This window comes from Podarcis filfolensis (genome assembly GCF_964270895.1).
Source record: "Podarcis filfolensis genome assembly, chromosome: 4".
Taxonomy (NCBI): Eukaryota; Metazoa; Chordata; class Lepidosauria; order Squamata; family Lacertidae; genus Podarcis; species Podarcis filfolensis.
In genome coordinates, this window is record NC_139607.1 from 104,033,404 (window position 1) to 104,047,717 (window position 14,314).

General features: G+C 42.3%; 4 protein-coding genes across 9 annotated transcripts in view; 2 read left to right on the forward strand and 2 right to left on the reverse strand.

Moving 5' to 3' along the window:
- Positions 1-14,314, reverse strand: part of LOC310760704 (uncharacterized protein) — a 395,412-nt gene that overhangs the window by 195,051 nt on the left and 186,047 nt on the right. The gene's annotated exons all lie outside the window — the stretch shown is intronic.
- Positions 1-14,314, forward strand: part of LOC310760669 (uncharacterized protein) — a 93,823-nt gene that overhangs the window by 76,030 nt on the left and 3,479 nt on the right. The gene's annotated exons all lie outside the window — the stretch shown is intronic.
- The window catches only part of LOC310760681 (uncharacterized protein), a 160,389-nt gene that overhangs the window by 43,934 nt on the left and 102,141 nt on the right, over positions 1-14,314 (forward strand). The window lies entirely within an intron of this gene.
- Positions 4,671-6,601, reverse strand: LOC310760918 (tigger transposable element-derived protein 1-like). Its single transcript, XM_083610161.1, has 2 exons — positions 6,282-6,601; positions 4,671-5,696 (listed from the first exon to the last, which is right to left on the reverse strand). Exon 2 carries the CDS (start codon positions 5,463-5,465, stop codon positions 4,686-4,688), a length of 780 nt encoding a protein of 259 aa, XP_083466287.1. The 5' UTR covers positions 5,466-5,696; positions 6,282-6,601; the 3' UTR covers positions 4,671-4,685.

Below are 14,314 nucleotides of genomic sequence, written 5' to 3' on the forward strand. Positions count from 1 at the left end.
TTATAACATGTGGCCAATGTTTATTGAATACATGTATTGTTAAGACTGTTGTAGGAATCCACCCAGCACTCAGTAATTGTTATTAAACATTAAATGTGGGACGTGTAAGCACTAACCCCCCCTCCCAATCTCTCAGAGTGAAAATACCTCAGTGGGCAGGATCGGCTAATAGGATAGCTTGAAGAACTGGGTCAATCACTAGCCCTGTATATATAGAGAGAGAACCATTGTGTATATATATGGATAATCAGTTGTGACGGCAGTGAGACACGCAAGAGTGCAGTTCATTTATAAAGTTGGTTTTATTCCAAGAAAAGAACAGATTACCAGGAGCTCTTCTCCCGCGAGCTGGTCGCCATTACGATGATGACTCAACTAAGTTCTCAGTGTCACGTTTCTTCCTACAAATGCAACGTGGGAGGAAACTTCTCTTCGTACTCTCTGACAAATTGTGTCCTTTTTCCTGTAACCCCCCTACGCTCTTGAATACTCGAAGGCTGGCCAGCCATGTCTGAGAGGCTATCTGTGGAGTTCGGCCTTTCACCTACATTCTGGGAGAGTGTTTCCATGATAACCCCCCTCCTCCTGCTCTGGGCCATCTTCCAACCCTGGCAGCTGCTTGGACTCTGACAGAGGTGTTGAAAACAAATGAAATTAGACACAAGTGGGAATTTCCTGAAGGTATTTCCTTCACCTACAAAGATAGAAGAAAGATAGAAGAAAGACTTTTCGATCCCCAGAATTCGGAAAATTTTGGCGGAAATACAAAATATACAAAATAGGCTTGGGAGGGGGTACAGCGCAAGAAAGAGAAGAAAGTGAACAAGGACAGGAAAGTCCAGTAGGATAAGAAAAGAAGCAGAGTTTCCCACAACTATATTATTGTACTTAATTGCAGTTCCGTATTTGATGTTGATATTTGATGTTGATATTTGACTTTGTGTCTAATAAAGATTAATGTATTTGAACATTATATCGTGGAACATCAATGGTTTGAACAATAAGGTAAAAGGAACAAAAGTGAGCGAATCTTAAAAAAGAAAAATTGGGACATCATTGGTCTCCATGAAACACATATAGCTAAGAAACATGACAGAGTTTTGATAGATAAGAAATTAGGAACAGAATACTAAGCTTCAGATGTTTCTAAAAAGAGAGGAATAGTTATATATATATATATATATATATATATATAAACCAAAAGAGATGCAAAAATACCACTTAAAGATGACGAAGGAAGAATATTAGGAATACAATTGACAAAAGGCAGAGAAGAAATAATTTTAGTGGGGGTATACGCACCAAGTGGAAATAAAACAAACTTCAAAAACAACCTTGATGATAAGCTATTAGAATACAGTAATGACAGTAATGATCATCATGGGAGACTTCTAGATAGAACGGAGAGAGACGTAACATCAAGAAAAGGGAAGTTCCCAATTACATTTAATCAATTGGTAGAAGATCTGAACTTAAAAGATGCTTGGAGAGAGAAACAGAGAAGGGACAGACAATATACCTTCTATGCATATGCTAAAAAATCAGATGCAATCCAGACTTCAAATAATCTAATACCTTTTCGAAGAAAAGTTGAGATCCTCCCGAAAATGATATCAGACCATAATCTGGTAATGATGGAACTAAAATATAATAAAATTAAAAAGAGAAGTTGGAGGTTGAATGGAAGATTTTTAAATGATGAGAAAATATTAGAGATAACCGGATAGTCCTGGAAAGAACAGAGATCTTAGATTTGGAAAGCTACAATAATAGGTTTGGATGACACACCTATTTAGGTTACAATAAGAGCAAAGCCCATACAGATTTCAACAACCATATTATAAGAAATGCCTTGTATAAAGTTTGGATAAAACGCCAGCCGCTCTTGGAACCATTGACACCCTGGCAGCTGTCCCTGCCTGAAGCCCATGCGGTGAAAATTTATAATATACAAATATTAAAAAACGACCAAGGGAGAGTCATGCTGGTACAGGTTGCGGTGCAAGGCTAAACAAATTTATTGATAGGAATTTATGCTCCAAATGAAAAATAAATCAGAATTTTATGAAAAGTTGGAGAATGATTTAATGGAATTTGCAGATCTAGAAATGATTTTGATGGGTGATCTGAACAGAGTGATGTCATTGGAAATGGACAGAACAATTCGGAAAAAGGATACTAAGGAGGGCAGACTTCCAAAAACTTTCTTTGAATTGGTTGAGAATTTCAATTTGAAGATATTTGGAGAACCAAACATTGGTTAGATAGAGAATTCACATTTCATTCTGATGTATACGAAAGCAGTTCAAGAAACCATACGATATGGGTGTCTAAAGAATTAGAATTGAAGGTAAGAAAAATACAGATACAGTGGTAACTCAGGTTAAGTACTTGATTCATTCCTGAGGTCCGTTCTTAACCCGAAACTGTTCTTAACCTGAAGCACCGCTTTAGCTAATGGGGCCTCCTGCTGCTGCCGCGCCACCGGAGCACGATTTCTGTTCTCATCCTGAAGCAAAGTTCTTAACCTGAAGCACTATTTCTGGGTTAGCGGAGTCTGTAACCTGAAGCGTATGTAACCTGAAGCGTATGTAACCCGAGGTACCACTGTATTGCCAAGAACAATATCAGAGCATAACCCTGTTTTTTTAGAAATGCAAAATGAAAATCAGTCTATGGAATACACTGGGATCTCCTTCTGCCCTTCTTTGATAGGGCTTGTGTACATCCATCTCCTCCCTCTGGGGGGCCACTGAGGGGGGCCACTGAGCCAAGTGCCTGGCATGGATGAGGCCTCATTCTGGCCTTCTGCTCCACTGAGCTCCTTGGGGGGGCATAGAATTTCCCCAGAATCACAGACTCATCAGAGGGTTGTCCCACAGGCCTAGACTGGAGCCACTCTGGCCCTCATCCAGCGGGCTTGGGCACGACCCTGCTGACTCGTGCAGAGGTGGCCGCCTTCAACGGGACATTCTGGGATCCAAAGAGAAGCTGGGATCGGCTGCTGGGATCCAGCCTGTCCCACTTTGAACAGGACAGTTGTGGGCTATCCATTCTGGCCCTCTGCTCCCCTGAGCGAATGCAATAGAAGCTGTGGCTCCGGGGTGGATGGTGGGGATAGTAGAGTTGAAAGGGAGCCCCAGGGTTCTGTAGTCTAAGGTTACCAGATTTTTTTTCAAAGAATCCGGGGAGACTTCTTTTTTTCTTTTTTCTTTAGAAAAGAGGGGGGAGGGAGTTATTTTTAAAAAGTTATTTTAATTTTTTTTCCAGAAGTAGTGTCTTCTCTTCTGTGATCTCCTCTGTCACACGGCCTTTCTCTGGGCCCTGGCCTGCTGTCTTGTAACGCTAGCTGCCGTGGGGTAGGCTCGGGTCTGGACTGGGCTCCGCCACGTGTCCTTGCCCTCCTGGTGCGCTCCTACCTGTCCTTGGTGGCGGCTGTGGCATGGCAAGGTTGGGGCTCCCCTCTTTTTTCTCCTTCCTCTTTCTCTCTCTTCTCCTTCTCCTCTCCTCCTTCTCCCTGCCTTGGCTCCGGGGTTTTCCTGGCCCTGGAGCGCCGCTGGACAGTCGGACTGGTGGCCGGGTGCTCTTGCTCCCGGCTTGATTTGGGTCATGGGGGGAGCAGCAGTTCCCCCAGATGACCCGCCGGGTGTCCCCGGTTCCCCCTCGGCAGTGGCACCCGCCATTTTGCCTCACTGGAAGTCCCCATATGATGTGTCTTGTGCTGTTGAACCAATCACGCAACATTCATTCCCTACTAATAAATCTACAACACTTAAAATATAAATCCGGGGACATTAAATGAAATCCCGGGACATTCCAGGGATAGATTTTGTCCGGGGACAGTTGCGTGAATCTGGGGACTGTCCCCGGGAAATGGGGACGTCTGTTAACCACACTCTATTCCAACCCCGTGCGTTGCAGGAATCTCAGCATATATAATTTTTAAAATTATTTTCCATTTAATATTGTACATTCGCATCATCATTATCCGCTATACCACCCTGGCTCTTTAGAGCCTCGACTTCCTTCCCTCCTGCCTCAGATTTCGAAATTAACATTTATATCATTGCAATTTGTACATTTCCAATTCCTATTACACTCATTACACTCCTCCACCAGCTTGCTGACGTCTTTCTCTGTGACCTCCAGGCCCATGGTCCTCCCCAAGGAAACAATGTCCTGCACCACTGTTGACTCTGGTGCATCAGAGTCACTTGGTGCCACACAGTCCGGCCACAGGCTGCGCCAAGCGCAATTCAAATTTCTCTGGCTGATCCCGTTCCAGGCCGTGGTGATCATCTTCAAGCAGGTGACGATGTCGAAGTGGTCCTTCCAGAATTCCCACAGGGTGATGGTGGTGCAATCAGTCACCTCGAAGCATCGCCTGAAAAGCTCCTTGGTGTAGAGTTTTTTGAAATTGGCGATGACCTGCTGATCCATCGGCTGGAGCAGTGGCGTGGTGTTAGGCGGCAGGAACATGATGCTGATGAAGCTGAACTCCTCCAACAAGTCCTCCTCAAGGCCTTTAGGATGAGCAGGAGCATTGTCCATCAGAAGCAAAGCCTTCAGCGGCAGGTCATTGTCCAGCGGGTACTGTTTGACAGCAGGGCCAAAAGCAAGATTGACCCAGTCCACAAACGGCACACGTGTGACCCATGCCTTACTGTTGGATCGCCACATGACACTCAGCTGCTCCTTGTCGACCTTGTGTTTCTTGAAGACCGTGGGTTCTCCGAGTGGTACAACAGCAGGGGCTTGATCTTCAGGTCGCCGCTTGCGTTGGCACAGAAGAGCAGGGTCAGACGGTCCTTCATGGGCTTGTGGCCAGGCAACTTGGCCTCCTCCTGTGTGATGAAAGTCCTTTTGGGCATCCTCTTCCAAAACAGCCCGGTTTCGTCGCAGTTGAAGACCTGCTGTGGAACGTAGCCCTCCGTCTTCACAACCTCCAGGAACTCCGCTGCAAAGTCTTCAGCCGCAGGAACATCAGAACTGGCAGCCTCTCCATGCCTGACCACGCTGTGGATTCCAGATCTTGCCTTGAACCGGTCAAACCAACCTCTGCTTGCCTTGAAGACTTCTGGCTCGCCTGAGGTTCCTGGCTGTTCCCGGACGAGGTCTGCGTGCAAGGCCTTGGCCTTCTCACAAATGACGGCCTCAGTCACTGTGTCCCCTGCACGCTGCTTCTCTTCTAACCAGATGAGCAGCAACTTCTCGACCTCCTCCAGAACAGCTGGGCGGTTCTTCACGATCCTGGTGACTCCCTTGGCTGCATCCGTCGCAAGGATCTTCTCCCTCATCTTCAGGATGGTCCCGATGGTCGATGGATTCCTGCCGTACTCCCTGGCGAGGTCTGTCACACGCATTCCACCATCGTGCTTCCGGATTATCTCCTTCTTCATTTCCAGCGTCACCTTCTCCTTCTTCCTCTCGCCGGCCTCTGCAGCAGCAGTCTTCTTGGGTCCCATGGCAGCACAGCTCCTACCTTCGTAAACTCAGAAAAGAAAAAAAAAATCAGTGCTTCACTTCCAAAAAATTCAAAAGCACCCAGCCACCCACCACACAGAAATTCAAACCCAGAACCAAGTCCTTGAATTCCAAACACCCCAACCCAAAATCCAAAACCCCCCCAAAAAGTTTTAAAAGTTTAACTTACGAAATGGCTGCAAATCACCAAAGTCTTCAAAATCCTCAAATGTCTGCAAAAGAAGTTTTGGAAAAGCTTTAAAAATCACCAAAGTCTTCAAAAACCTCAACTGTTCCCCCAGCAACCCACCCACCACACAGAAATTGCAAACCCCTCCCCAACTGTTGCAAACCCCTCCCCAACTGTTCCCCCAGCCCCTCTCCAACTGTTGCAAAGCCCTCCCCAACTGTTCCCCCAGCCCCTCTCCAACTGTTGCAAAGCACTCCCCAACTGTTCCCCCAGCCACCCACCGCACAGAAATTCAAACCCAGAAAATTTTAAAAAAACAACAACATGGCCCAATGGTCACAGAAAATCATAAAAATTCAAAAAAAAAAACCACACAAGCTCCCAGATTCTTGCAAACCCCTCCTCAACTGTTCCCCCAGCCACCCACCACACAGAAATTCAAACCCAGAAAATTTTAAAAAAACAACAACATGGCCCAATGGTCACAGAAAATCATAAAAATTCAAAAAAAACCCCACACAAGCTCCCCGATTCTTGCAAACCTCTCCCCAACACCAAGTCCTTGAATTCCAAAGACCCCAACCCAAAATCCAAAAAACCCCAAAAAAGTTTTAAAAGTTTAACTTACCAAATGGATGCAAAAGAAGTTTTGGAAAAGCTTCAAAAATCAGCAAAGTCCTCAAAAACCTCAAAAAAGGCTACCACACCGCGTGCTATGTGTTGCTCCTCGAAGTCAAGTCGCAACTGCACCTCTTCAAGCAATGCACGCTGGGTATTAACGGTTTTACGAAAAAGGAAACAAACTTGCAAGACGTTTTCGTCTTGTGAAGCAAGCCCATAGGGAAATTCGTCTTGCGAAACACCTCAAAATACGAAAAACTCTTTCGTCTAGCGAGTTTTTCGTCTTACGAGGCATTCGTCTTGCGGGGCACCACTGTAGAAAGGTTCAGTATCTGGGAAAAAATCACGTGCGGAACGGCTTCAGTTTGGGCTCAAGTGTTTCATTTATGTATTTTGGGGCATTTACATTCCCTTTGAGATTTTTTTTTAATAATATTTATTAAAGTTTTAAAAGTTACAAAAAGAAAAGGTAAGCAAAAACAAAACAATACATCACAATAAGAAAAAAAGAAAGAAAAAGAGGGGGGAAAAGAGAAAAAAGAAAATACAGAAAAATAAAATCCATTAAAAAAACACAGCAAATCTTCCCATAACTTATCTTTCATATACTTGTTTCATTGACCTCCTCACACCTCCCTTTTTTGTATTCTAGTTCAGTTAACATTTCAGCAAATCCTTTCCATCCTTTCCAATTTTTGTCCTGTAATTTATCTTAATATAATGTAACTTTACTTTCCCTCCTTTCACCAATTAACAGTCTGTTTTTTCATAAACCTTTATAACATTTCTGCTAAAACCACATAGCTTCATTCCAACATCCTTCTAACATTCATTAATTTTACAATGTTTCTGTAGATAAGTCTTTAAATTTATTCCAGTCTTCCTCCACCGACTCTTCTCCCTGGTCTCGGATTCTGCCGGTCATTTCTGCCAGTTCCATGTAGTCCATCACTTTCATCTGCCATTCTTCCCGGGTGGGTAGATCTTGTGTCTTCCAATACTTTGCAATTAGTATTCTTGCTGCTATTGTAGCATACATAAAGAAAGTTCTATCCTTCTTTGGCACCAATTGGCCGACCATGCCCAGGAGAAAGGCCTCTGGTTTCTTCAGAAAGGTATATCATCTCCCAGAAAGCCTTAATCCTTGGGCATGTCCACCAAAGGTGAAAGAATGTACCTTCAGCCTCTTTACATTTCCAACATTTATTATCAGGCAAATGATAAATTTTTGCAAGCTTGACTGGTGTCATGTACCACCTGTAGATCATTTTCATTATATTTTCTCTTAAGGCATTACATGCCGTGAACTTCATACCTGTGGTCCATAACTGTTCCCAGTCAGCCATCATAATATTATGACCAACATCTTGTGCCCATAAAATCATAGCGGATTTCACTGTTTCATCCTGAGTGTTCCATTTCAACAGCAAGTTATACATTCTTGACAAATTCTTAATTTTGGGATCTAACAGTTCTGTTTCCAATTTAGATTTTTCCACCTGGAAGCCAATTTTTTTGTCCAAATTATATGCCTCCATTATTTGGTAATAATGAAGCCAAACTCTGCAGTTTTAATCTGTCTCCCTCTTGTTCCAAAATTTCCCAATATTTCGGCCATTTGGCCTCCATATTGAGCTTTTTCTGAGCATTCGCTTCCATTGGTGACAACCACCTTGGGGTTTTATTTTCAAGCAAGTCCTTATATCTTATCCAGACATTAAACAGTGCTTTTCTGACAATATGGTTTTTAAACGCTTTATGTGCTTTGACCTTATCATACCACAAGTATGCATGCCACCCAAATACATTGTTAAAACCTTCTAAGTCCAGCACGTCAGTGTTTTCAAGAAGCAGCCATTCTCTCAGCCAACAAAAGGCGGCTGATTCATAATAAAGTTTTAAGTCTGGCAGGGCAAATCCACCTCTTTCTTTAGCATCAGTTAATATCTTACATTTTATTCGAGGCTTCTTGCCCTGCCAGACAAATCTAGAGATATCTCTCTGCCACTTCTTGAAACAGTCCATTTTATCCAGGATTTGCAATGTTTGAAACAGAAACAGCATCCTTGGCAATACATTCATTTTTATCGCGGCAATTCGGCCTAGCAACGATAACTTCAGATTTGACCATATTTCTAGGTCCTTTTTCACTTCCATCCAACATTTTTCATAGTTATCCTTAAATAAATTCACATTCTTAGCAGTCATATTAACCCCTAGGTATTTCACTTTCTTAACCAGTATTAATCCTGTCTCCTTCTGAAACCTCTCTCTCTCAGACACTGTTAGATTTTTCTCTAAAACCTTAGTTTTCATCTTATTCAACTTAAAACCCGCTACCTGACCAAATTCTTGAATCAGTTCCAATACTCTTTTAGTACTAGATTCTGGCTCCTGTAAAGTCAATACTAAATCATCTGCAAATGCTTTCAATTTGTACTGGTTAGCTCCGACTTGTATACCTTTAACCAATTGGTCCCTTCTAATTATGTTTAATAGAACCTCCAGGACCGATATAAAAAGCAATGGGGAGATTGGGCAACCTTGTCGTGTTCCTTTCTCTATCTTAAATTCTTCTGTCACTACATTGTTCACAATTAATTTTGCCTTTTGTTCTGAGTAAATTGCACCTATACCATTTCCAAAACCTTGACCAACCCCCCTCCCCTGTAAATTCTTCTTCATAAAACTCCAAGAGATATTGTCAAAGGCTTTCTCCGCGTCCACAAATATCAGAACTGCTTTGGTATTAATATTCACTTGTAATTTTTCTAAAATGTTAATTATGTTCCTCGTATTGTCAGACAAGTGTCTGCCCGGGAGAAAGCCCGCTTGATCTTTATGAATTTCTTCTACTAGTACCTTTTTTAGTCTTTTAGCCAAAATATCTGCAAAAATTTTATAATCCACATTAAGCAAAGATATGGGGCAGTAGTTCTTAAGCTATGTCTTCTCAGACTCTGTTTTCGGTATAAGTGTACTATAAGCTTCCTTCCACGACTCTGGTGCCCTTTTCCCTTCCAATATTTCATTACAGACTTCCTTTAAAGGTTGTACTAACCATTCTTTCAGGGATCTATAATATCTTGAAGTCAAACCATCCGGTCCTGGAGACTTACCTAATTGCATGTTCTGAATGGCCCCTTCTACCTCCTGCTCCGTTATTTTGTAATTCAACATTAGCTTATTTTCTTGAGAGATTTTTTGTAGTCCATTTGTTTTCAGAAATCGGTCAATGTCTATTTCTTTCTGCGTCTCCTGTGTATATAATTGTTTAAAGTACCTCTGGAAACACTTTCTGATCTCCGCTGGATTTTGTATATTCTTTCCTTCCACTTCCAGATTCGTAATGGTATTAAGTTTTTGTCTTTTTTTCATTTGCCAAGCCAGCAGTTTTCCACATTTATTTGCTGATTCAAATGTCTTTTGTCTCATCTGTTTAATTTTCCATTCTATTTCCTGGTTCATCATTTTCATATATTGTACTTGATATAACTTTCTCTCTTTCAGGATCTCCTGCAACTTTGGTTTCACTCTCAGTTTCTTCTCTCCTTCCTTTATTTTCTCCAAAATCTTGTCTTTTTTCTCATTTTGAACTCTCTTCTTAATCGCATTCTGTTGTATCAAAAATCCTCTCATAACCGCTTTGCTTGCGTCCCAAATTACTCTTTTTTTAACAGTGGTGTTCATATTTATCTCAAAATAATCTCAAAGTTTTTTGGGCCTTCTTTGTCACTTCTTCGTTCCTGAACAAAGTGTCATTCATCCTCCATCTGAAGGAACCAGTTGGTGTTAGTTTCATTTCCATCTTCACAGCATTATGGTCGGAGCAAGTTTTAGGGCAAATTTCCACCTTTCTAGTCTTCGGAGCCAGCCCTCTAGTTACCCAAATTTGGTCAATTCTTGTCCATGTCATTTTGGCCTCAGAGAAGAAAGTTCCCTCTCTTCCCAAGGGGTTCTTCATTCTCCAGATGTCAACCAAATCCATATTGTCAGTCATATCGAAAAAGGTTTTTGGTAGTCTACCATCCTTGGTAAATACCTGTCTCTGTGCCTTGTCCATATCTGTAGACACTACTGCATTCATGTCCCCCATCAGAATCATATTATAATCCATATAGTCCATCAAAGTCTCATGTAACTTTTTAAAAAATTCCGATTTTCCTTCGTTTGGTGCATAGATACCTACTATCAGCAATTTCTCTCCTTGTGATTGAATTTCAATCGCAACAAATCTTCCTTGGTCATCTTTAAATAGAAATTTCGGTGATAGGCTCTCCTTTGCATAAAGTACTACTCCTCTTTTTTTAACTTTGTCTGATGAGATAAATTCAAGTCCCAATCTTTTATTACTCAATACTTTCCTGTGTAGCCTTATCACATGTGTTTCTTGTAGACAAATCAAGTCCAATTGTTCTTTTTTCAATAAATGAAAGACTTTTCGCCTCTTTTCCGGGGAGTTCAGTCCATTAACATTCCAACTTAATGCTTGCAATGCCATGATGTAGTTACTTTGATTTTCCTCCTACTGCACCCAATTCTTGCTCTTGTTCTGTCGGTGGTGTTGGTATCACTTTCCCTGGGCTGTCCAGTCCAAAGGGTAGTGTTGCTATGTCCAGTGTTGGTGAACTTCCGTCCAGTACTTTCTCTGATTCTCTGTCTGGTGGTCTTCTGTCCACTCCTGGCTCTTTTCCAAGTTCCTTCTGCAGGTCTTCTTCGTAATTACTCAGAAACTTTTCTTTGTCCTCAACTGATCTTATTTTTATTTTCCTTCCTTTAAAACTAAAGGATAGGCCTTGGGGAAATTCCCGCCTGAAAATGATTCTGTTCTTTCTCAGCAGGACAACCAGATCTCCATAATTGGACCTAAGGTCCAAAAGACGTTTCGGGATATCTTTGAATATTTCCACTCTTGACTGCTGTATTACCAAGGTCTTCTGATAGTGCCTACCCAAAATTTTATCTCTCTGTTCTTTAGATCGGAGAGTAATCAAACAGTCTCTTACTCTATTCTTCTTCCCTCCTCTTCCAAGTCTAAAGGCACTCACAATTTTAAATTCTTCTTGTTCCAAATCCAAATCCCAAAACTCTGCAAATTCCTGCGTGAGAAAGTCTATCAAACTATCCTTCTCCAATTCAGGTACAGCTCTGATCCTCAAATTTGACTGTTTTTCCTTAAGCTCAAACATAGAAAGCATCAACTTGTGGTCCTCAAGTTGCCTCTGCAGATCTGGGACTCTCTGTGTTACCTTAACTTCCACGGCAGCAACTTTTTCCCTGGCTTCCTCTGCAGTCTGTCGGATCAAAGTAGATTCCTGTATCAGTTTCTGAATAGTTTCTATGTTAGCATTCACCTTTTGTCCCAAGTTATCACTGCCTTGCTGTGGCAAAGGGGCTTGAAGAACTCAGAGAAGCTATGAACTATGCCGAGCAGGGCACCCAAGATGAATAGGTCATAGTGGAGAGTTTTGACCAAACGTGATCCACCTGGAGGAGGAACCGGCAAGCCACTCCAGTATCCCTGCCAAGAAAACTCCATGGACAAAGACAACAGGCATATAAAAGTTATTTATACTTTCTGTATTTAAATCAATTTTAATATTTCCAGCATCCACCTTCGCATTTGTAGCATCCACTTTCACATTTGTTGCATCTGCCTTCTTATTGAGCTGCTCTAAAGATTCATTTATCTTACCTAATGCAATCGCTAAAGCTTCTTCTGATGACATTCCTCTTGGTTTAGATTGTGTCAGTACGGCTGCAGGTGGAACAGAAGGACCAGATGTTGACGCTCTTCGCAAGGACTTCCCAGATCTTAATGTTTTGTCTGGGAATGACAAATCTACTTTTTCTTTCCCATCTGCCATAACACTTAAAAAGTCCAAGGTCAGTCCCACAGTCACAGAGTTTTATCTTACAAGTGGAAAATTCCCCTGAACCAGCTCTTGTAACAGTTTCAGAAGCTTCCTCTAGGGGGAAACAGTTACAATCTGTACTTATATTGATCCAAAATAGCGTTTTTCAAAACACAGCTCAAACAGGAAAATTAGTTTCAATTTTCAGTTATTTTTCCTCCTTTTAAAGATCAGAGTGAGACAATTAAAAACAATGTATCTCTCTTACTGAGCTAGCTGTCAACGAGTGATCTATTCGCCGTCAGTGCGCATTTCAAAGTACAGCAGTCTTATTGTCCTGTTGGCAGCCTGTTCCCAGGTTCTGAGCGGTGGAATTTTAGCTTCCTTCCCTTTCTCTTGCAGGTAAATAAAGTCCAAAACTCCCCCCCTCTTCTCCTGCTTCCAAGGGGGGGATTTACTATTTTTTGATGTTGAAGAATTTAACCTTTCCGATCGGCTTTCCAAGACTTTAGCTTGCAGCCTCTTTGCTTTGATCTAATTACAAAAAGCGGAAGGCAGACTTCCTGTTTATGCCTTCCCACTAGAGTACCGAATTGAGTCTTATTTTTTCCCTTTAGAAGTTTCCAAATTGCTTTACTCACGGGTAGTTACTTTTAGAGGAAAAAGTCAGCGCTTCTCCGGCAACGGCTGTGCGGCTTCGCTCCGTGGAAGAAGCAATCGATTCACAGCACCGTGCTGCTCACCCCACTTCGCTCCGGAGCCCCGAAATCGGGTTTCCCTGCGAGTAGGGTAGGCGCAAAAGGTGCCCGCCGAATCCCACGTTCACAGGCTTCACCCGCCTGTGATTTTGGGAGGGTCCCCGCCTTCGCTGTGGCGGCCAGACCCGGTTCCCATGGAGCAAATTCCTCTTAGAGGAATTCCACCATTACCGATGGCGCTAACCCGGAAGTCCTTACATTCCCTTTGATGACACAAATTCGTCCCACACCTTTTGCTCACATATTTTGTTCATACCAAAGTTTGTTCTTGGTATGAGCTTTTGTGTGCATGCACACTTCTTCAGATACCAGCTCATACCAATAACAAACTTAGTTGCTCTCTAAGGTGCTACTGGAAGGAATTTTTTTATTTTGTTTCGACTAAAGCAGATCAACATGGCTACCTACCTGTAACACTGACAAAAGTCATCCTAAGCAAGTTGTGCTTCCTTTTTCTGGTTATTTTGCTATAACTTTTGATTGAGTTCACATAATTGAACAAACTTTGTTGCATTACATTCTTGATTAAATTATCTTTCCATTGATAAATAATTTCACGATATTACTCCAAAAGAAGTGCTGTTATGAGCCGGTGTTATGAGCCATCAAACCTCTGAAATACACCTTCCCCCAGAAGGCTTCCACAATTTGACCACTGTTGTTTAGTCGTTTAGTCGTGTCCGACTCTTCGTGACCCCATGGACCAGAGCACGCCAGGCACTCCTGTCTTCCACTGCCTCCCGCAGTTTGGTCAGACTCATGTTTGTGTCTTCGAGAATTTTACCACTACTGTATATCAAACAAAGCAACATTCAACAACCCATCAGAATCTAATAATAAATATGTTGGTTAATGACAAACAACAAAGGTAATGAACACTCACCCAACTCCCTTCAGTTTTTCATTTCATTTATTACGGCCATAGGCCCATACAGGTAAAAACAACACATAAGTAACAGCTTGTGCCGTAGGGAAAAAAAAAAGCAGTCGCTAAAACACCACTATAACAATAAAATACTATAAGATGGAAAGGCACACTACACCTTAATTAGCTTGTAGTGCTCCTTGGCGTCGCTTTTGGGAAAGGACAGCAACCAGGAACCTAGCCACCTTCAGGGTCGTGTGGGTATCCTTGTCCTGCAAGATTTGGGCAAGGTGGAATTTTGGTGGGGTACCCTCTAGTTTCTGTATGATTGATCCCAACAAATTTGCCCGTGGCACATTGAACAAGGGGCAAGTGAACATAATGTGCTGGAGCGACTCCGGCGTCACCTTATCACATTCGCACACGGCGGGGGCTTGGCCCTTTGAGAATCTATGTCTCAGGACATTGGAGGGAAAAACGTTAAACCTCGCTTTGGTGAAGGCCAGTCTATGGGCAACAGTCGAAAGGGAGGAGAGGTATGATGGGAGGCAGTAAGTTAAAG

Bases quoted from the DNA above. Each gene is read 5' to 3' on its own strand.
- LOC310760918 (XM_083610161.1), bottom strand. From the start codon at position 5,465: ATGGGACCCAAGAAGACTGCTGCTGCAGAGGCCGGCGAGAGGAAGAAG.